At 36.6% G+C, this 24,173-nt stretch overlaps 1 protein-coding gene across 3 annotated transcripts in view; it reads left to right on the top strand.

The window, feature by feature from the left end:
• The window catches only part of Stacl (SH3 and cysteine-rich domain-containing protein), a 708,284-nt gene that overhangs the window by 423,792 nt on the left and 260,319 nt on the right, over nt 1–24,173 (top strand). For 2 of the 3 annotated variants that reach the window (XR_016549521.1, XM_090405477.1), the window contains exon 14: nt 13,992–14,264. Coding sequence is in view for 2 of the 3 variants with exons in the window: in XM_090405477.1 (XP_090261603.1) it covers nt 13,992–14,264 (273 nt within the window). In the remaining variant the exon portion in view is untranslated. Of the gene's footprint in view, nt 1–13,991; nt 14,265–20,117; nt 22,308–24,173 lie in introns of those variants that run through there. The other variant, XM_090405478.1, reaches the window with a different exon arrangement.

The raw sequence follows: 24,173 nt of genomic DNA, 5'->3' as shown, positions 1-24,173 counted from the left end.
TCTTTTCTGCCTCCCTGTGATGTGGCCCATTTCCACAAAAGTGACTCTGGCAGAACCAGCAAGTATTCCTGTCATTCTAGTTGGCATATCTTCTGACTTCCTTGTTGGAGGAAATGTAGGTAGTAGGTGGTAGATGTCGTTCATTGTCCAGTGAAATGCCACCAACCAACTTATTTGGAAGCCTGAAGTGGCATACCCATACATAAATACTTGCTCTGGAGACAAAGTATTTCAGTTTCTGTTCCCCTTCCCTTCTCTGTGCAACGAGAGTGATACTCTTCAAGGTGATGCCATTCATACATAGAGATCCATAACCTCCTCCATTTTGAGAGTACATCAATTAAGAACAGTGGTGCTGCAGGATGGCCCAATTAGTGCACAGGTCTGAACATGTCAGTAACAAGTCAGGAGACTTCCCAATCAACTGGTGCATAGTTCTTCCATCACATACTCTGCCAAGCATACATGCAGAGGAGAGCCCAATTATTAGTATGTGGCAAGCACTGTCAAGGACATGTTATGGCAAAGAGACTAGTTACTCTTTATATGAATGTCATATTTAAGTCTATCTACTCTCACCGCACATCCCCTTCTATCTAACTACAAACAAACTTAATGAGCCTTACAAATTAGTCACACTGCAATGAAAACGAATCTACATCATAAACTAATTCTAATAAAAAAAAAAATGCACAATGCAACCAATCAGTATGTACCTACCATGCCAGAGTCTCCTCATTGCCTTCATAGCACAATTGGAAGAACGATGGTATGTTGCACCTTTCGATTGGAAAAGGCCTAAGTTCGAGTCTCGTCATGACAGGGGGAATCTTATGTGGACTTTTTCAATGGAAGGTGAGTTAGCCGATCTCATACGGAGGTAGCAGGGTTTTTCCCCCCTGGAAACTCAGGTTTTTCATCTCGCATATGGACAAATCGGCTCTTCAGAACACACGCCATTTACAGACAAAAAAATACTAGCTGTGGTGGTGGTGATGGCAGTAGATGGCGCTGATGTAGATGATTGGTAGTAGAGGTTCAGTGTAGAGGTAGAGACGGAGAGCTGTACAGTAGGTGTCCTCCTGCGATGAGGCTTTGGACTCCTTGGAGGTGTCACGAAAATAATAATAAAACTCGCCTTCACATTCATTTCACTAACATCTGTGGCATTAACACCAACGTAAATGACATTCACCATCACTTAGTCATTTAGACCAGACCTCCTAATCTTGACAGAATCCGAAATAGCATCTACATCCTCTACTATCCAAATTACATACTTTTACAGACGTTAATAAAATATTTTAGCCACAAGGGTGGCACCTGTGCCTTTGTGAAGTCATGGCTTCCTTGCTCCATCTAGCAATATTCATCTGTTGCATTTAACATTCTCCAAACTCCAATAACTACTCGGACCTCATCATATTCTTCTCCATGAAACTCAGCCATCCAAACAGTGAGATTATCATCCTAGGTAACTTCAACATCCATAATTCCAATTGGTTCCTCTTTTCCAGCACCACCAACCAAGCTGGATGAGAGGCAGAAATCTTTTCAACAAACAATGACCTAATGCAAATTGTTCATCTACCTGCATGTATTCCAGATCATTGTTTTCACTTACCCAATACTTTAGATCTCTTTTTAAGCAGTTCTCCCTCTAAATGCACCTTAGAGGTCACTTCTCCTCTCAATAATTCAGCGATCTCAATCTTGTACAAGTCTCTCTCTCTCTCTTTGACACACATACAGAATGCCTTTCTTCAATCCACTCCCAACCTCACGTCCTCTGCAACTAAAAAATGCCAAATGGGAGGACATCTGGAATTTATACTCCTCGTTTCCATGGTTTGACTGTTGCTTCAGCTCATCCAACCCTAACATTCTGCCCATGAAAGAGTCACAAAAATTATCCTCAATAGTATGAAAGCCTTCATCCCTCACTCTACTTAGAATCCTTATCCAAATCTTGGTTCAACAGAAAGTATATCAGATCAGTTTGAAAAAAAAAAAAAAATAGCTTTTCATAGGTGATTCACATCAGGAACTTCAGCTTTATACCTTCTCTATTCCAAAGTACACAACAAATGCAAAACAGTCATCAGCAGATCTAAATTGACTTCATAAATGCCAACAACAAAAAATTTGCCTCCTGTCCAAATGAAAGCTATGCCTTCTGGTCCCTTGCCAAGGCCATTTGGATGCAATTTCTGTTCACCTGCACTTCCACCTGTTTGTTATCCTGATGGCACCACTGTTGCTTCACCCAAAGATAACCTTCTAGCATCACTCTTTTCCTCAAACTCCTCCATTGACAAATAAGGAAATCGCCTCCTATCATATCAGAATCATAGCACCGTGTGCCTTCTGTAGTTTTTGACAAAAAAGACATCAGAGAATTGCTAAATAACTTGGACTCTAAAAAAAAAAAAATTTTCTTGTTGGCGTCTCTCCATTTATTTTCAAACATTGTTCTCTACAGTCTGTTGTACATAGCTGGGTCTTATCCCAGTGTGTTGAAGCAATCTCATATCCAGCCTACTGTCAAACTACTGACCAACTGCCATCACCCCCAGCCATCTCTAAAATAATGAAGAAAGTCAACAGTATGGAATGGTGGAATTCTTGGCTTACATCACCTACCACTAGACACATGTAATGAAAAGGTTCAGCAAAATTTGTGCTGTTGCTCTTGACATTTCCAGAGCTTTTGATTGTGTCAAAAATATTCTTCCACTTTCTGTTGCAACCACTAATAAAAGAGCAGCAGCTGCCCAGCACTCCCTTTGCTATGCAACTGCAAACATACCAAACTTACTTTTCTTCCTCTTTTATTCCATCTATCATTAGTGGGTGGGAAATTATGAAAGAATATTTGTTAGCAGCAATGGTAAGTTGTATACCATGAGTGAACAAGAGGACACAATTTGGAGTAAAGTGGATGACAAACAATATTAAACAGGAATTGCATGCGAAAAAGAGGCTGTGGAAGAGGTATAAGGACACATGTGAAGAGAAGATGCATGAAGAGTATAAGACACAGGCCAGAAGAGTGACTAGTATGGTAAGGAAGACGAAACAGGAATATGAGAGGAGATTAGCCCTAAGATCCAAAGAAAATCCTAGGGAATTTTTTAGATATGTGGCCAGTAGGAGGAGAAATGACAGTGGAAGAAAGATATTGTGGGATAAAAATGGGAATAGAGTGACTGATGCACAGGACATAGTGGAATTGTTCAATGAACACTTTATTGGAGTATTTCATCCTGGAGGAGTCAGTTTTAATGCTAGAGGGATAAGGCAGGTTCGAGGTACAGGAGGAGAGTATGTTTCAAATACCAAGTACTTTGGATGTCAGTAAAGCTGTGGGACTGGATGGTATTTCACCATGAGTTTTGAGAGAATGTGCTAGGGAACTGACAGTGACTTTGACCTGGCTTTTCAATGAAAGTCTGGCTGCTGGAAAGATGCCCATGGAATGGAAGGAAGGTAGAATAATGCCATTGCATAAGGGCAGTTGCAGACTGGAAGTGTGCAATTATAGACCAGTTTGTGTGTCATCAGTAGTTAGTAAGATCTTGGAGAAAGTAGTGAAGGACCATATACAGCATTGGGCAGATGAGGGTAATATTATCTGCGAGAGTCAACATGGATTTGTGAAGGGGCGCTCTTGTTTTAGCAATATGCTAGCCTTTTATGATGAAGTTACAAGAGCATTAGATGAGGGAAAGGCATATACTGCCATTTTCTTAGACTTACCGAAGGCATTTGACATGGTGCCACATGATAAGCTGATATTTAAGTTGCAGCACATGGGTCTGGATGTCAGATTGGTCAACTGGATTCAGGATTGGCTGTCCAATAGGTATCAGAGAGTTGTATATGGTGGGGCAGTTTCAAGGAAGCAGAGGGTTACAAATGGGGTCCCACAGGGCTCAGTACTGGGACCTGTATTGTTTAACCTTTATATCAATGACATTGTCAGTACATTGTAAGGGGATATTCAGTTGTTTGCAGATGATGCGAAGCTGGGAAGGATTATTAGTAATAGTGCAGATACGGCAGTGCTGCAAGAGGATTTGAATAAGTTAGATAGATGGGCAAATGAATTGGGGTGTCAGTTTAATGCAGCAAATTGTAAGGTCTTGAGGTTTGGGAAACATCGATGGGACGCTGCATACTCTATGGGAGGAGTTATACTGGAGGAAGTAGGGGAGACAAGAGATCTAGGGTTGATGATTGATAGAAAGCTGAAATTTAGGGGACGTATTGCAAAGGTGGTGAAGGTAACACAGAGGATTGCTGCAATAATGAGAAGGACACTGACCTGCAGAGATAAAACAGTTATCATTCCATTGTATAAGACCCTGATCAGACCACACTTGGACAATTGTTCTCAGATTTGGTTCCTAGGATTTGAAGGGGATAAATTAACTGTGGAAAGGGTACAAAGGTGGATAACAAAGATGGTTTCATGACTGTATGATGATAGTTATGAGGATCGGCTGAGGGAATGTGGACTACAGAGTTTGGTGAATAGAAGGAGAGGTGATATGATTGAGACTTTTAAACTGTTGAGAGGTGGTTACAGGGTTGACACTGGGGAGTTCTTTCGCTTGGTTGAACAGCGGGAAAGAGCAATGACAAGAGTCCATCCCTGGAAGTTATGAAAGGAAACTGTGAGCACGAGGGTGAGGAGTGGTTTCTTTGCATGGAGGGCGGTTGAACCATGGAATGCATGCCTGATGGAGTGGTGAGAGTGAGAACGATCAATGAGTGGTATGATACTTTGTGTTTCTTAGGGGGGGGGCCTCGATGAGTCTTGATAGACTGTGTTTCTTAGGAAGGACCTCCCACGAAGAGTCTTTTGACTCCACGGAGGCCTGAATAATAATAATCTCTATCCTCTGGAACAGCCCTACAAGAATTATATTCAAACAATTACCACATTCAGCTATTCAAAAGAAATATCAATAAACTTCTGAGTCTTTGCCTGTCCTCCTCTCCCAGGTATGGTAATGATTTGCTTATAGATCTTCTGTCTCATTTATGGAATTAATATATATATATATATATATTATGCAAAAGAATGAACCCATTGTCAAAAAAATTGAAGATCGGAACCATCAATATTAGAGTATTAATGGAAAGGAAACTGAACATGCAGAAATACTGGAAAAGTGTCACATGGACATAATTGGTGCTACTGAGACAAAGGTAAACAGGTGAGATCCCACTAAATATTAAGAATAGGATGTTATATTTGGGCAATAACCATCAAGGAAAGGAAGGAGCAGCAGTAGCATTTAACACCAAACATGAAGATAGACTTTTTGATTGGAAAGGAATTTCAAGTCGAGTTATGTGGGCAAGCTTCAAATTGGAGAAATGGACAATGAAACTGATTTGTACCTATGTTCCCACTGAAGATTCTTCATAGGAAGAAGGGGAGAAATTTTTTGAGTAATTTAGAACAGGCAGCTGACATGAAGGAAAAAGTGGTCCTTCTTAGAAATCTAAACAACAGAGTATGAAGTAAATCCCACCAGACATACAGAAGTGTTTGAGGAAAATTTGGAGAAAAGATCAAGGCTAATAATAATAAGTATCTGCTGGAATCCTGCTCGGGATATGGCCTAGTCATTATTAACACTATGTTCTAACATAAAAATGTGCACAAATTCACATGAAGAGAGAAGATGCAAGAAATAAGAAAAGTTTATTGATTGTCATTGTTGATAGTGAGACTTTCATGTTAATTTAGAATACAAACATGTACAGAGTATTTGAAATTGGAAGTGACCATCAGTTAATTTTAAGCAGGATAACACTGAATATCATATCGAAAAGAACAGTGTGTAAAAAAATTTTTTTAAATAAAGTTGAATGGCCTTTACAGGTGAACTGTAGGCTCAACAGGTCATAGCAGTTTGAAAATAAGAACGAGATTTGGAGTCTCAGTGGCATACTCTGGAGAAAATATTGTTTCAGCCAGGGAGGCATGTGATGAAGTTTCTTGCAAGAATAGAAAAATAAAAACTCCATTTTGGAAACAAGATATTAAAGAAGCAGTTGAGGAAAAGAAGAAAGTATAAAAAGTTCTAAACAAATAAGTCAGCAGTTGCCCTATAAGAATATACAGAAAAATGTAAGAGAGAGCTAAGTTATGTGGCTAAACAAAAGCATGAATATAGAAAAGGTTGATAAGAATATAGAAGATAAATATCAGATGGTGGCAAAATGTTCTGGAGACTGTTTGGAAAAGACTGTTAAATGAAACAAACACTGACAGAACCGTACTTCAAAATTTTCAAGAGGAATGCAAAAAGAGTACATATGAATGCTTGAGGTAGGGGAGAAAAAAAAAAAAGCCATTAAAAACTTCCAGTGTGTAAAGGCAGCTGGAGTAGATGATATTCAACAAGAAACTCTCAGATATTTATTATTATTATTATTAGTCACACCTCCAGGGAGTTCAAAAACTCATCGAGGGAGGACACCTACTCCACAGCTCTATCTCCACCAACTACAACCAACCGCAATTACTACCATCATCTACATCAATGTCATCTACTACCCACCACCACCACTAGTATTTTCAGACAATCACAAACATCCATGCCCATGATGGGATTCGATCCTGCAGTTTTTTGGCTGGAGAGCGGATATGCTAACTACTCAGTCAGCCAGTCGGCAATACATATGGAGATACAAAAGTTTTATAGTGGCTACACTGCATAATTCAGAGGGCTTATTCATAAAGTCTAATTCTTGCTGATTGGAGTAGACCTCTCATGGTTCCTGTCTGTAAAAAAAAAAAAAAAAAATATATATATATATATAAATAAATAAAATAAGGGGGGGGGATAAAGCTGAATGTGTGAATTAAAGAGGAATTCCTCTACTGACCCTTTCTCATAAGGTATTCTTGAAAAGAGGCTGAAAAAAAAAATTGTGGAGGAGAAGCTGGGAGAAGAATAAGCCGGATTCAGGCCAAATGGAGGTGGTCAAGATCAGATTTTCATTTTATGACAAATAGTTGAGAAATCATGAGAATATGACAGGGATCTGTACTTGCATTTTGTAGATCTGGAAAAGGCATATGACAAGGTGCCCAGAAAAAACTTTTCAAAACACTGCAATTATATAGGGTAAATGGAACATTTATACAGAGCAATACATAGTCTATATTTAAGTTGTAAGGCAGCAGTTAGGATTGAAGGAAACACATGAAGATTGTATGCTGTAAAATGAAGCATGAAACAAGGATGCATAATCAGTAGATGATCAACATTAGATCACCTTTTTAGACTGGAAATATCCATCAGAAATATTTTCTCTCAAAAACAAGCACTTGTTATTAATGTTCTTTGATGTGTAAAAGCAGTTATCTTAGAGATTTGGTATGCTTAAAGATCTATCCAACTTTGGTTTTAGAATCTCCCTCTTCACATCAAAAATTTCCTACCCAACCAAACCTTACAAGTCAGAGTGGGATCTGCTCAATTCAAACCCTTCTTTCAAGATTAAATTAGATGCCAAGAAATTATAGTCTTAGTTTATCCCTTATCCAAGTGCAAGCAACCATATGCAAACTTAGTTTGCTTACACTTGGAAAAAAAACAAAAAAAAAAAAAAAAATACCGTATTTGCCGCCCTCTTTTTTGTACACATTTTTTAGGAAAAAAACTTTATCACTGAATATTATAATGAATTTACAGTATTTCAAATATAAAGTAATAAGTAGGTCTACTTTCAACAAATACCTAATCTTTTAATCACCAAAATCCAGAAATTCATATCCAGAGCTAAATGAAGACACTTTGAAACCTCTTCTAAATCAGAATGTGAGTCCTCATACAACAAATTGTCCTCTGTACCATCCAGTGCATTACTAATTCCACACTTCTTAAATGATTTAACCACTGTCTCAGTTTTCACAGCATCCCATGAAGCTTTGATCCACTCACAAACTTGCAAAATGCTAGGCCCGTTCCTTCTTTCTGATGGCATAACCTCAAAATCTGAAGACTGCATCCAGCTGTTCCACTTCTCCTTCATAAATCCCTTAAATGGTTTATTAATACAGACATCTAAAGGTTGAAGCTGACTAGTTAGACTTCCTGGAATTACAGCTAACTGAGTTTTCAATTCCTTGAGTTTATTTTTGACATCATCTGTTCTGTGAGAACGAAACTGATCCCATACTAGCATGGCAGGCTTCTTCAACAGTCCACCAGGGCACCTAGATGAAATTTTATCTATCCATAACTTCATTCCTCCTCCATCCATCCAGCCTTTTGCGTGAACATGTACAAACATTCCTTTAAGCAGTTTTTTGGGGTAGCGTCTTCCTTTTAAAAAATTAATAGTGGCGACAATTTTGTCCTTTCAGCACAGCAGGATAAAACAACTGTGTAATGAGTTTTTTCATTCCCCGAAGTTTTAGTAGTAACACTTTTAGTGCCCTCGGAATCTATAGTTTTGTTTGATGGCACATCAAAAGTCAGCGGAACCTCGTCCATGTTTCCTGTTTGTGCAAGTTCAAAATTTTTTCTTGTTTCCTTGCCTTAATGACGAATCGATGAAATTCAATCATTTTTTCTTCATATTCAGCTGGCATCTTTTGTGATATTTTTGTTTTAGTCTGCATACATAGCTGGTTTCTCTTCATGAATCTTGAACACCATGATGTTGATCCAGTAAAGTTGGTGATCCCTCTGTTAGTGGCTATCGCTTTCGCTTGATGAATAATCATTTTTGTAGACGCTGAAAGTCCCGCTTTTCTGTGGTCTAAAATCCAAGTATTCAGTTCTGCCTCAAGTTCTGGCCATTTTGCAGTTCCACTTCGTAAGTTATGTTTACTATGAGTTGCCTTTTTTAAATCCTCTTCCTGATTCTGCCAAGTTCTTATCATTTTCTCAGTTGGGGGTGGTCTAAAATGCCTCTCTGCAGAAGTGTTTCCATGTTCTTTAGCATACGCAATCACACGTAGCTTGTATGCAATATTGTAACAATGCCGACGTTTTTCAGCCATAATTTGCCATGAAATTTAGAGAAAATTTAACAGCAGAAATTTTTCACCGTTCACAACTGCAACAACAATTGGAAAGTTTAAACGAACAGGGCACAACTGTGATCATCGATGGCAGCACATGCACATCCACTGAACTCTATGTCAGTGTTTCTCAAAGTGTGGTATGCGTACCCCCCCCCCCCCCTGGGGGTACGTGAAAGATCTTTGGGAGGGTCTGTGGCAATTTTCGGCTATGCATCATTAATGCATAGAATAAAATTCGATGTATCCGTGAAGTTCGAGATTGTAAAACGTCTCTGTTGTATCACTGAATAAGGTACAGAGACAGCTGCAAGCTGTGCAATATGTTTCTCAACAAACAGTTCAATTAGAGACAACTGGGATTAAAAATGGCTCTAACTAATGAATCACATGTCCCCCTCCCACAGAAAATGCTGTATAACTCGAGCAAAACCGTATGTTGCCGGGGCAACATATGATTTTGTTTGAGTGAACGTGTTAAAATGAAGAAATATATAATGAATGTGTTTTAGATATTATATAAGGAATTCAGTTGAAGAGAATTAGCATTTCAACTCAACTGTCGGCTTGTCTTTGTCATTTAGCAACACGATCTTTTGTTAATACCGCACCAATCATATGAACGCGGATGTCTGAAGTTTGAGAAACACTGCTCTACGTAACTGGAATGCTCTCACACACCGCAAGGAAGCAATAAAGAAATCTCATAACTCGGAACAGAGAAAATTTCCAGAAATGAAAATAATAAAAAACTGAGTATTGGTGTACAAGAGGCACCCTGTTTTTCAGACCTATTTTCAAAGGGAAAAAGTGCATATTATACGCCAGCAAATATGGTAATTTCTTGGCATATTTAATTTAATTTATAACCAAGTGAAAAAACATTCGACAATTTTCTTCCAAGAGGAAGGAGTCTGAGTTGTCAGTTTATTTGCAATCAGTGTAAATTTGATAATAGAACTGTTATCATAAGCATCACCGTTGGTGAGAATGAGTTTATCATCTTTGGTCATTCTTGCAAAATGAGGGTCATAAAGACAGTTGAAGCAAGCCCTATACCACTTTTCCACATGGGCACTTGTAAATGGGGGGTTTAGGTTTTCATCCCAGACCATTTATATGCACTTTTGTTTGTGTCATCTGTCCTAACCAAGAGTTAAGATTAGAACAAACAGGTAATTCTCACTTGCTACCAAGTTCTTCAATTCTTGAAAACAAGGAATATCCTTTGCATCCTGTCTTCCACTTTCTGAGATGCAGAGGAGTGTTCTTTGTTCCATCTCAACCAAATCACTTATCTGATCAAGATTTGATTGACTCTCCCCAAGTCAGCATTCTACAGTGGTTTATCCTATTCATTGTCAGGCAATTAGAATTTCAACTGGAACATTTTGAATATCACCTGTTCCACATCTTTATGGCAAATAAATGAACTACTACTCTTCTTTTGATAACAAATGTCCTTGTAATATGCAATTAAATAAAATCCCTGCCAGTTAATCCCACTTAACAAGTAGTTTTTTTGTCTACTATGGTAAAAACGTGACATGTCAGACTACCATTTCCCTTTGAACTGCATATAAAACAATTAATGGAACTCTAAATATTACTGTAGATAGCATTGCACAAATGCCTCTGAGCACACTACTACTGTAGTACTTCATTCATAATGCTACATTTAAATTAATTAAAATTTTACTATTTACCTCCCCAGAGGTCAGGCTAGTGTAAACAATTAACAAATCAATTATGCTTACTAATCTGTATTGTGATGTAGCTTGTGTTTTAATTCATATATATATATATTCCTGATGACCTTGATATAAAGATCACAATGTTGAGGGTTATTTTTTATCTTAGTTTTAAGTAGAGTAATTACTCTCACGTGTTTTTGTCTCCATAATTTCTACACAATGAATGCTGACACCACCATGTAACCCTGAAAGAAAAAATTATTATTGTAAGTTTTCCAGTTTTATTTAATATTTGCACAGGGCTTTCAGATGTTAGTTGGCCAAGTTGGTAAATACATTGTTATTCCATCCAGATGACTGACTCAAAATCACATGCTGAACAAAAAGCAGTTATGGTGTTCTCACAGCATGCCATATACATGTTCTAGAAATCATGTCCAGCACTGAACATAGGACCTGCAATATATCCTCCACAGCAGCTAAAAATATTCATTTGGATGAATATTTTTAGCTGCTGGTATTCTGATAAAATGCAAATCCCCTCTCTCTAAAAGCAATATTTCATCAAAAGAAGCCTTTAAAGAATTTATACTACAACAACAAAAAAAATTGTTATAACCGAAGCAGAGAAGAAAAATTCAACTGTTATAATGGATTAACCTAAATATAACAAAAAAAAAGAAAATCCTGATCCTGATAAGTAGAGGATTAAGTATCCTCTACTTACCAGATGAGCAGACGAGTACTTAATCTCTCTACTTATCAGGATCCCATGAAGTCTTAAAAAAAGAAAAAAGTTCATTAATTATTTAAAAAAGTTACATCTTGGTCTGTTGATATTTTTTTATTGACCCAACATGTGAGACCACAAGACATACAACAGTGCTATATGTGTGCAAATGGTTAAGGATAAAAACAGTAATCTCTTAATAAATTTCCTGAAAATTTGGGATTTGTATTCATTGGAAAAAAAGAGTATGAGGAAGGCTGTTCCAGAGAAACAGAGCTAGACAGAATGAAGGAAGAAATGTTGGTTTGATGTGTTTTGAGTTGAACCATGTACGAATGCAGACCATTGACCACTCTGCTCATGATTACAGGAAAGTATTGAATGGTAGTGGCCAATTCTAGGGAGCACTGCTTAAAAAGTACTTATAAAGGCATAATGCAAAAACACACCTATAAGAAAGGGAATGGAAAGTCTGTGAAGGGAGGAGAGAGTCACCTGTCAGTTGATTTGGCCTCTTTTATATATAATCAAGATTTTAGGGTAATTTTAGCTGCACTATTCTATATGTGAGAATATATTCTAAGGATGGTCAGATTTTGTTTATGAAATGTTGAACAGGAGAGAAGTAGTGTTTTGAAAAAAAGAATACTTTTTTTTTTTTTTTGAGACTAAGGAGGCCATGAATGTAATATGTTTAACCAGGATAAGCTAGATGTGCAAATCAGCTCAAGAAGGAGGAACTTATTTTGAATGGACATCAGAATATTATCAGAAGTAAGCAACAGTGGAGTAAGATCTTTATTCCAGGAAATAAGACAGGATTGTGTTTTCAATTCCATATTAATATGGAATTGAAATTAATAATCTTTATCCTACTTGAAGATGGTGAGAAATTTTTTTTTTTTTATCTTTAAAAAAAAAAAAAAAACTTATGGCTTTTACAGAATTCTGAATTATTTGTTTGGTTTTGCTTTATTTTTTATTTTTTTGGCTCATAAAGAAATGGCGATATTTTATAAAATTTCTACTGCTTCCTGTCATTATTCTTGAATATACTTGTTTCTTTATAAACTGAGAAAATACAGGAAAAGCCAAACACACATTTCAGGTATATTTCTAAATAGAGCAAGTAGCAACTTTTTTTTTTGTTGAGTTCGACATATTATACTACATAATTATATATTTGGGTTTTCATCCATGTTTTACTCTGACATGAGCAAACAAAGGTTTGCAAGTATCTTCACAACTAAACTACTTATATATAGAGAGCAGCTGACCTCACATCATGTTGTCCTTCGTGTCCTGTAATAGAAACTAATACTTTCTTCATATATATATTTTCGGTTGTTTCGGGATATTCGGTTGTTTGCGGATGATGCGAAGCTGGGAGGGATTATTAGTAATAGCGCAGATGTGGTAGCCCTGCAAGAGGATTTGAATGGGCTAGATAGATGGGCAGGTGAATGGGGGTGTCGGTTTGGTGCAGCAAGGTGTAAGGTCTTGAGGTTTGGGAAACATCGATGGGATGCTGCATACTCTCTGGGAGGAGTTATACTGGAGGAAGTGGGGGAGACAAGAGATCTGGGGTTGATGATTGATAGAAACCTGAAGTTTAGGGGACATGTTGCGGGGGTGGTGAGGGTAACACAGAGGATTGCTGCTATTATGAGAAGGACAATGACCTGCAGAGATAGGAGGGTTATCGTTCCGTTGTGTGGGTCTCTGATCAGGCCACACTTGGACTATTGTTCTCAGATTTGGTCCCCAGGATTTGAAGGGGATAAATTAACTGTGGAGGGGATACAAAGACGGATGACAGGGATGGTTTCAGGACTGTGCAATGATAGTTATGAGGATCGGCTGAGAGAATGTGGACTGCAGAGTTTGGCAGATAGAAGAAGGAGAGGTGATATGATTGAGACTTTTGAACTGTTGAGAGGTGGTTACAGGGTTGACACTGGGGAGTTCTTTCGCTTGGTTGATCAGCGGGAAGGAGTGATGACAAGAGGCCATCCCTGGAAGTTACGAAAGGAAACTGTGAGCAAGAGGGTAAGGAGTGGTTTCTTTGTGTGGAGGGTGGTTGAGCCGTGGAATGCATTGCCTGATGGAGTGGTGGGAGCGAGAACGGTCAGTGACTTTAAAGAGTGGTATGATAAACTTTGTGTTTCTCAGGGGGGGACCTCCCCTCGATGAGTCTTGACAGACTTTGTCTTAGGAAGGACCTCCCTCGATGAGTCTTTTGACTCCTTGGAGGCCTGAATAATAATAATAATAATATTTGTCCTACATTATTGTGAAAGTTATCACACTGATTCTAACCTTCATTGAGGTTGGAACCAGTCTGATATTGAGAGCTATCTCAGTGGGAGAAATCACATACAGGTAGTATGTTTTTACCATGAGGTGTTTTAAATCTTTTTTTGAAGTTATTAAACTTTCAGTATAAAATAATAAAAAAAATAAATAAAAAATGAAGCTGTAGCTATAATAAAATTGTTACTTTTTACAGGAGCTCAAGATGTTGATCCTATATACCAACTTCTAAAACAAGCTGGAGATTTAGGTGGAGGACCTCGTCGTAGTGACAGAACAGAGAAAGGAGAGAAAGACCTTGCTGCAGCAGCATCAACTCGGGACCAAGGGGGTGGGGGAGGGAGTAACAGTTCCAGTTTGACATCTCTTCAGCCACGATGGCCTCGTTCCAATGCCTCTTCCTCAGCCTCCTCCTCTTCTTCCTACCTGCTCACAGTCTCTGGCCATCATAACCATGCCTCTACATCAGGTGAATAGGTGCAGAACTTAGTTCATCATTAATATTTACTGCTTAATTACTGATATTCCATTAATTTCTTTAAAGTGATAATCTAAATTCATTGAGATTTATCAATCATAATCTTAAAATTCATTATGTAGTTACGATGTCCCAAATCTAGAATTATTAGCATTTTGAATTTCTGGACAGTATATGAACAAACAAAAATAAAAAAAAATAAATATTTAAAATCACTTACTTTGAAAGAGCCAAGTTTCAGTATTTTCTGTTTGGCACAATCATTGTTGCAGTCATTATGACTCCTTACTCTTCCCACCAGTGTTCATGCAATTGACCTTGCTTGTTTCAACATTTTTTTTTTTTTTTTAAATTTATAGGAAAGAATGCTGTTTTAAAAATATCTAATATTTTAAAGAAATTCTGGTTTTGGGACTGTAGCTTCATTTTATGAAATAGTGTGATACCAAATTTTTAAAGTTCTGTTTTAAATAGAATTTTGATTTAGCAAAGTAACTATCCCTATTAAACTGTGCAACAGTTAAAACAAAAGTAGGAAAAATATAAAGTAAGCATTGTGGAAATGAGAAAGTGCACATGTTCACAACATTGTGTGTGTGTATATATATATATATATATATGTGTATATATGTATATATATATATATAAACACACACACCCACACCTATAAATACGTTTTATAATATTTACAAGTTTCTTTAATGAGAAAGATTTGTAATTATTAGCATTTATGCTTTCATTTCTTACGGCTTATATTTTATACATTTTTTTTTATAATGAACTATCTTCTGTACCTATAGTTCGTTATATAGGTGTTGTGACTGTTTTTGTGTGCATGTTCATTTATATCTGTATGAAAGATGTACACTGAAGGAGCATATGTTTTGCTTATTGCATGTATATCTTTTCATGACAGCTTTTATTTCGTTGATTTTGTTTACCCCATAATTGTGATTAATTCAGTACATATGTTTTACAGTATTTCCTTTATATATGCCACTTACATTCCATATTAATTGTTTTAGCAAATTCATTTTGTGCTCTAACCTTTTTTTTTTTTTTTTAACTTTCCACTTTCTATTAATTTTCGTATCCTAATTAAACTACATAGGTTTTTAATTAAATGAATGGAGGGTGGTAGGGACATGTTTCTGATGATGATGCTGCTGCTGCTGCTTGTAATAATACTGTTTCGTTTTCTTCAGTAAAAATTATTTTCAATTGATATTTTTCCCCTTTTGTACAATAAAGCTTATTTTCAGATAGTACCATTATGCTATCTAGTTCAATGAAAAATTTTTAGACCATATCAACTGATTAACTTAAATTCTAAGAATATATGCACAGTCAACTCTAACTGCATTACACTGTTAGTCCTAGCAAAAGCATTATATAATCACTGCTATTTTATTATGGTTAAATTCTTCACCATAATAAATTACTGTTGTCCCTGTAACTTCACTATAGTGAGAGTTGACTGTATAATGAAAATAATTTACAGTTGTGAACAAAATATTGAAATTATAATATTCCTCTAAATAAAGAAGCCACCTATATACTGAGTGGCCTCTGATTTTTGTATTGTTATTTCAATAAATGGAATTATGTTAGTGTTATGAGGGATGATAATCAGGAATGATACAGTGGTGTTGCTTCCTTCCTTCCTAAAAATATAACAATTTTGTTGGTGTTTAGAAAAGAATACTCAATTAGTAATGTAGCTGATGATTGCTGTAAACTTTTATCAACAGATGTATAAAATGAATGAATTTGTACTCCAAGAGATAACTTTTGCAACCACTTTACTTTTATATTTGGGTTTCTGTATTTAGTATAGTAAACCCTTTATTTGAAATGACCCCACTAGAACTGAATAGAAGTTTAATGCCCTAATTAGAAAAGAGATTTTACATTTCAGAATAATGAAAAATAAGTTTCATTATGGACTCATCCACTCACTGTAGTGTGCCTACTTTGAATCAATGTAGAGAACCAGCATTTCAGTTGGGAGAGCAATGTTATTATGGGACACAAATTTGAGTCATTCTTTTTGTTAATAGCAGTCATAACATCAAAGACTAACAAGTTTTCTTTTCTTTTTTTTTTTCAGTCTCATTGGTAGTTAAACCAGGTACCCTAATCTGAAGTCGAGTCACTTCTTTTTTTATCCTTTTAGAGTTCTATTGAGCAATAGATAAGTCACACAAAAATGCATACTTTTTTTAGCAGAACTCAAATTATCAAATCCTTCATTATCTTGAAAGGACTGTTTACAAGTATTCTGGGGTAGATCAAAGACAAAGAGGAGGTGTTGTTTACATTTATTTATTTAATTAAAAGTATCACCTTCAGCTATTAGAATAGTCTGAACTTGCCAGGGCACGTACTCCTCAAAGAACCAAAAGTATTCCACTGGAATGCTAATCTACTGCAGACTTGATAACATTTCTTAGTTTGCTTCAGCTTTGGCTGCATACATCCCTGTCATGAACAGCTTAATCCACTTCATCCTAAAGATAATAATTTCATTTGATATTAAGTAACTATGCAGTGTAATGAAGCAAAGTAAAGTGATCCCATGGACTTGGAAACATTCCTGTTTGATCTTTAATTTTGGGCAAAATACATTATCTTTCTACGTGTAACTTACCATAGATATGCTTGAGCTTATGAAGTATACAGGAGGTATCAAACTATATGCCTGTTTGTATTTCTTCTGTAGTTAAGATTTTGGAGAAATTGGTAAGAATTTGTATATAGAATTGGGCAGTTGTGGGTAATATTATTTATGTAGGCTGGATTTGTTATAGGGTACAGGTTAATTTATGCATGGATTTGTTAAAGGGCACTTTTGTTTTAGTAATCTCTGTACCTTTTACAATAGTGTAACAAGACCAGTGGATTGATGAACAGGGTTCAGTCCTAGGACCATTGCTGTTCAATCTTTGTTCTGATATTGTCACAGGACTACAGGTAGATGTTCAGTTATTTGCAGATGATGTGATGCTTGGGAGGGTTAATAGTAACAGTGCCAATGTTTTGACTCTTAAAGAGGATTGGAATAACCTGTAAGTGTGAGCATAAGAAGGGGGATGTCAGTTTCATGCAATTCAATGTAAGATTCTAAAATTTGGGATTCACACATGGGATGCTTCATACTCATTTGGTTGAGGATGCAAGGGATCTTGTTGATTGTGCTTAGAGATATATTGCACATTGACCATGAGAGAGAAAAGTGTACTGGTCCTATTGTATAAAGCTTTGATCAGACCACATCTGGATTTCTGTGCTCAAATCTGGTCACCAGATTTGAAGGAAATGAAGTAACCATGGAGAATGTGCAGAGAATGATAAGAAAAATGATGTCAGGACTGTACAACATCGATTATGAGGATAACCTAAAGATGCAGACTGCAGAGTTTGGTGGATAGAAGGCAAAGGGGGTGAGATGTGATCATGACATTTAAGCTGTTGAAGGGTTATTGTATTAACACTGAGGAGATTTTTCATATGATAGAACGTGGGAAAGGGACAAGAATCCATCCCTGGAAGTTGCAAAAGGAGGTGGTGAGTAAAAGGGTAAGAAGAGTGATTGGAACATAGAATGCATTGCCTGAGAAGGTGGTGAACATGCAGACTGGATGATTTTGAGTGGTATGACAGACTTTGTGTTCACTAAGGTTGACCTCCCTCAATGAGTTTTGTGACTCCATGGGGATCAGGAAAATGATAATAATAAAATCTTTCACATTTTTCTGTGTGTATATATGAAGCAATTCTCACAATACAGCCAATGGAAAAAATCCATGACAGAACTCGATTTTCAATCTTTAGATATGCATTTCTTTACAAATGATATTTTCAGACAGCAGAAGCACTAGGAACAAGCAAGTAGCAAGAATATAAATGATCAAAATTATAATAACAAATACTACTTGATAACAAAAATTATGTCGGGACTGTACAATGTTGATTATGATGATAGACTTGAGGGCATGTGAACTGCAGTGTTTGGATAGAAAGCAAATAGGGGGATATCATTGAAACATTTAAGGGTTATTATCATATTAACACTGAAGAGACTCTTTTCATATGGTAGAATGAGAGAAAGGATTAAGGGCTATCTCTGGAAGTTGCAAAAGCAGGTGGTGAGTGAAAGAGTTAAGAAGTAAGTTTTTTGCACGGAGAGTGGTACGAGCATGGAATGCATTGCCTGAGAGGGTGGTGAACGTGCACACTGTGGATGATTTTAAGGAGTGGTGTGATGGACTTTGTGTTGACCTCACACGATACGTCTTGTAACTCCATGGAGGTCAGGAAGATAATAATGTTCAAGGGCTGTGGCATTCTGATGCACTTATACTAACAGGATACCTAATGTGGGTTAGAAAATACTCCTCACACAATTGCATTGTTGCCAGCCTGCAATATGCCATTTGGCTCATTGGATCCTGCTGTCAGTAGGAAAGCAACTAAAATTAGAAATTGTTGAACCAGCTAACTTTCTTTCACTCAGATGTCCAGTTGCTGTGCTTATATTTGTTTTTAGCTGCAGAGATAGACCTCAACAAGATTTGTGGCTGTTTTCCATTAGAAACTAGATTTTTTTTTTTTTTTTTTCCCCTGGATACTCATGTAGTGCACACTGACATTTGTCCCTTTTTATATCTCTGTCAGCTTCTTATGTTCACAAGTTGTCTTCAGTTTAAATGAATGAACTGGTTAGCTATTTCCTGGTTACAAGACAATTTGTGATACACTGTAGATATGGATGTGTGTGAACATCCGCAGCAGAAATATTTGCCCACAACTTGCATGTCTGATACAGTAGGTTATACTGTGCTAGCTTCTGTCAAACTGTTGGCCCATAGTCATGCTTGAATTGCACATTGATGCATGTAAACTAGTCCTTATTATCTGGCTTCTTGCTTTATATATCCTGAAATATAGACATAAATGCCTCTTATGAAGGGCAGTCATATGTCAGTATCATTCATTCACATATTTGTGTGTGTGTTTAGAGGAATGTAATGATAATTAACTAACTTTATTGGCTTAATTAATTTAATAATTAAATAATATTCTGCCTTCATTAACAAGACATCTTCATGGTCACAAGATATGAACTATGCACATGCATACAGGCACACCAACAACAAAAAAAAGGGGTCCTAGTGCATCATATGGGTTCAGTAAGGAGATTGTGTTAATTCATGTAATGATTTTTAATTTTTTACATTACCAATATAAGAAACTGTTTCTGATTTCAGAAACAGTTTCTTAAATTGGTATGTATTTCTGTATCCATAGAATGTACAGTAAGGAGAGCTTATCATCCCCATTTAGGATGATAAGATCCTACTCATTGTGTATTTTCCTTCCTGTTTAATGTGTCTCCATGCATGTGCATAGCTCATATCTTTGTGCCCATGAAGATGCCTTGTTAACCAAGGCATGGACAAAATCTTTATGGGCAAAAATATTAGTCTAATAATTTAATAACTAAAGTTGGTTAATTATTATCCCTAGATTTTTCCCTTCTAAACAGGATAGAATTTAAATTTAGTTGCATAATGAAATTCATCATTAAAAATAATATATGATGCAGATATTTCTAAAATGTTCTAGAACTTAAGCATGAACTATAATTATATATATTACTCTCATTTGCACTGTGTAATTGTAGCATTTGAACAACTTTTCGCATGCCTTTTCTGAATTGACTAAACTTAATTTTATATTCTTGTTATTTTGATACGATTTCTCGACTATCTCTTCACTATTTTTTTCTTAACCTATTAGAAATTATTCTCATATTCAATTTTATTTTCTTATTTTTTATAGATGAATACTATAAGAACTACTCCATTCATCTAGAATTCAATCTTCTAACCAGGCTTTCTGAATTATGTAGCACTGTAAACTTGTATACCTCTGTTTTTTCATTTCTTGTTTACTTACTGTACTCAAATGCACCAATGACTACATATCCTCCTGAATATTTTCTATCACTATTCTTTCACTGATTATTTCTTTTAATAATTTCTCAAGATTCTCTTCAGTTTTTATTTCACTTTTGTCATCTCTGATTCCTTTTTATGGTATTCTTACTTCCATTATTGTACTCTTTCAGTAAGCTCCAGAACATTTTTTCCCTTCTTCATGATATTTATTTCCTCTATTCCCTATATTTCCTGTGACTTTTGCTCATAACTTATTATTATTGAGATAGACTTCCAGAGAGTCAGAGCTTCATTGAAGGAAGTCGCACATTACACATACCAGCTGTCATACATGTTCTTGAACTCATTCACACTACCTGCACTCACAACATCCAATGACAGTCCATTCTTATCATGCACTGCTATGAGAGAAAAATCAAGCTCTCATCCCTTCTTGATATCATCCATTCTCAACTTCCAAGGATGCCTGCCCTCTTGTCCTTTTCCCACCCTCCATAAAATGAAAAATTCTATCTACTGATATCCTGTATAACCCTTACAGAAGTTTGTAAGTCTCGGTTATACCACTGCTCCTTCTCCTGTTCATTACTGTCTGTACAAATTCTCAGCCTGTCTTTATAATCAGTATTCGACAATCCCAGCAACATTTTTTACACTCTCCACAGACTATCCACTGTATGAGAATCACCACAGAAACCAGGAGACTAGGCCTGTGCATAATATTTGAAGTAAGGTTATATCAAGGTCATGTAAAGAGGCAAAATTACTTCCTTATCTATGGTTGTAGCAACAGTGCAATTACTTTGCTATATGGCTCTTAAACTTCAGCTTTCCTATCTATTAAAACTCCAAGATCCCTAGCTGATTAGTTTCTTCTAGTATAATCCCACCAGTATAATATGGCATTGGATTGGAGCTACCAGACATTTTCTAAATTAGAGGTTGGAGAATCTCTTACATCCATAATAGGATGCAGTGGAACATTTGGTGTACGGATTTTTAGTGTGTCATAAATTCTTGACTGAAGGATATTTGATGTTATATTTCTTCAGTTCTTCCAGCCAATTGAGTAAATTTTTATGTATATCATTGGTTTCATTGTGGGTGTGTTACGTGGGATCCTAGTCCGTCCGTATAGGTATTGGTGTATTTCAGTATGGTGATACTTCTGTAATTTCTTCTACACTGTTACTGAGAGCTAAATTATCACTGAAAAATGCCACCAAGTCTGAATCAAGTGCTCTTAAAGATTGAAGCCTCAAAGCAGATAAAGGAAATGTGACAGTGATGATGAACTCAGACAAATACATAACCAAGAGCTCATGTGGACGGACTAGGATTCAAAGATAGGATCGCACTGTGCTTCATAATTCCAGCATTCAAATGACTTCTATCCCACTGTACAAGATTTTCAGGTTTTTGCATCCACTGAATCCAACCCCCCCCCCCCCCCACACACACACATCTGCTTATAGAGAAACCTGGAGTATACAAAACTGATTGCTCTTGTGGCATTTATCATATAGGACAGATGTGATGATTGGGAAAGACCCATATGTCAGAACATGTGAAAGACATGGAAAAAAAAAAAAATGAAACATAGATTGGGATTAGTCTTTCTAACAGCAAAGCCTTTCACGGGCCACCAAGTAATTTGGCAAAAAATAGAATGCCATCTGTTGATCCTAACTATTATATAAAAAAATTTAAAGACTCCTCAGAAATACTCTGTATACCCCCCCCCCCCACACACACACACACAATGTTAACAAAAACTAAGGTTTAATTCTATACCAAATTTGGTCTGCATTTATTAAGAATCAGAGCAGATCTCAGATATGATATACATTATGCCACAGAACATGACAACAGTAACTAGCCTCGCTCAGTTGCATGCACAATGTTTAATCCAATGGGTTTTTTGCCATTCTTTTTTATATACTAGATTGTTTGTTCATGCAAAATCTATCATGTAGTTATTCTTTCTAGTTTTTTTCATCATTTATTTACAAGTCTTGTATCTCAGGATGATTTAAGTCCAACAATGTGCAATAAATTTTATTGTAATTTTAATAAAAACTAGTCTTTTTAATAAAAATGTTGCCTCTCTGCCATAAGTCAAATGAACATTGCTTAATCTCAGACTCAAGCAACAGTGAATAGTAGCATTACATTACCTGTTATGCAAACTGCCTTCATATAGTAATGTTTTGTTATCTTTGCACTAGAAAACACAACAGTCCTCCTCTATCAGTTGTAGTGGACATATAACTTAAATCTTTTATTATTTTATCTGGAATTGTGCATATTAGATTGAACTGGGGGTGGGGGGGGGGGACTTTTATTGAACTTTCGTTATTGCTTTACTTAATGAGGACAAGTTTTATCACCCTATACTTGTCCTCAGATAAACCTATGCACAGTGCCAGGATTTTAAGTTGAGTTGAACTAATCATATTTTATAATAATTTTAATAAAATGAAACTCAGTTTATGAACATCCAATAATATATTCCATTTATGCTATTTTTCAAAACTTTTCAATTTCATCATGTCTGAAGCAGTTGGTTGCAGATTGCTGTTTAGAGTGCATTCATTAATTTCATTGATGACAGAAAGTGCTAGTACTGATTGTGTCGCGATTGCACGTTTGAAAGAAATGGATGGTGAGCAAGAGAAGCGAAAAAATGTTAAAAAATCAGGAAAAAAGAAAAAGAGCGATTTGACAACCGTAACGGATGTTAAAAGGGACGAACGTGAGGTGAAAAGAAACGAAATTGAGAGAACGAATGAAAGTAGAACTTGCGTAATGCAGAAATCGCAAGTAAAAAAAATCGAAAGAATAAATGATGGCGAAAGTTCGACGCATGTTGGACCGAAAGTACTGAAACAAAGAAAGATGAATGACAGTAAAAGTGAGAAGAATGATAGCAAAAGTTGGGCATGTTAGTCCGAAAGTACGGAAACAAAGAAAGATAAATGAGAGTGAAAGTGAGAAGAATGATAGTGAAAGTTGGACGTATGTTGGACCGAAAGTACGGAAACAAAGAAGGATGAATGAGAGGGAATGTGAGAAGAGGGGGTCGAGAGTTAGAAAGATTTAATGATAGAGAGAATGTGTCGCGAGGTTCGGAAAGTGAATTAGATTGGATGAGGCAAGAAATGAAATGGATGCGGAATGAAATTAAGAGAATTCAGGTCAAAACTATTAAAATAAATCATGATGGCATGAAAGAGTTAACGAAAGATGAGCGAGTAGCGTTGTATGGCGACTCCATTATTAAAGGTGTGCTAGAGGATAAAATGCACAAGGTATGTTTTCCAGGGCAGTAAAATAAGTAGAGTGATTGAGGCATTGGATATGAGGCGGGAGCGAGCAAAAGAGTTAATTGTATTAATTGGTACAAATGATTTGAGAGAGAACAAAGAGCATGTCAAAATGAATGTCAAGAGACTGCTTGGAAAGATAAAAGAGAATAGTGTGACAGGAAGGGTGGTCAGTGTGTTGCCTAGGTATGATTGTGGTGAAATGAGGCGGAGAGCAAGGATTATGAATGGTATTCTGGCTGAAATGTGTGAGGAGATGGGTGTACAGTTTGTTAATGTGTGGAATGAGTTTGAGGGACGAAGTGAGCTGTATGGGAGCGATGGACTGCATTTGAGTGGTTATGGTGTGAGTCGCTTGGAGAGACTGCTGCTGGAAGGTAGAGAAGTGAATAGAGAAAATGAATCAGATCGAGAGGGGAGTGATGTGGAAGAGCAGGAGAGTAAGACAGGAGAGATTGAAGAAGTGGAAATGAATGGAGAGGTGAGTGGTATGAGTATAGAAAATGAGAGAATGGGTGTGCAAGAGGAGCAGGGAAACGGGGAGGCCCAGGGTGGACAGGGATACACAGCGTGAGAAAGGTGGATGCTCCAAGAGGAGGTGAGAGCATGTG

Source organism: Typopeltis vanoorti, chromosome 15, assembly GCF_054136105.1.
Source record: "Typopeltis vanoorti isolate ZY-2024b chromosome 15, IOZ_Tvanoo_1.0, whole genome shotgun sequence".
Lineage (NCBI taxonomy): Eukaryota > Metazoa > Arthropoda > Arachnida > Uropygi > Thelyphonidae > Typopeltis > Typopeltis vanoorti.
Note: the sequence above shows the minus strand (reverse complement) of the source record. Positions and strands in the feature narration are given on the sequence as shown.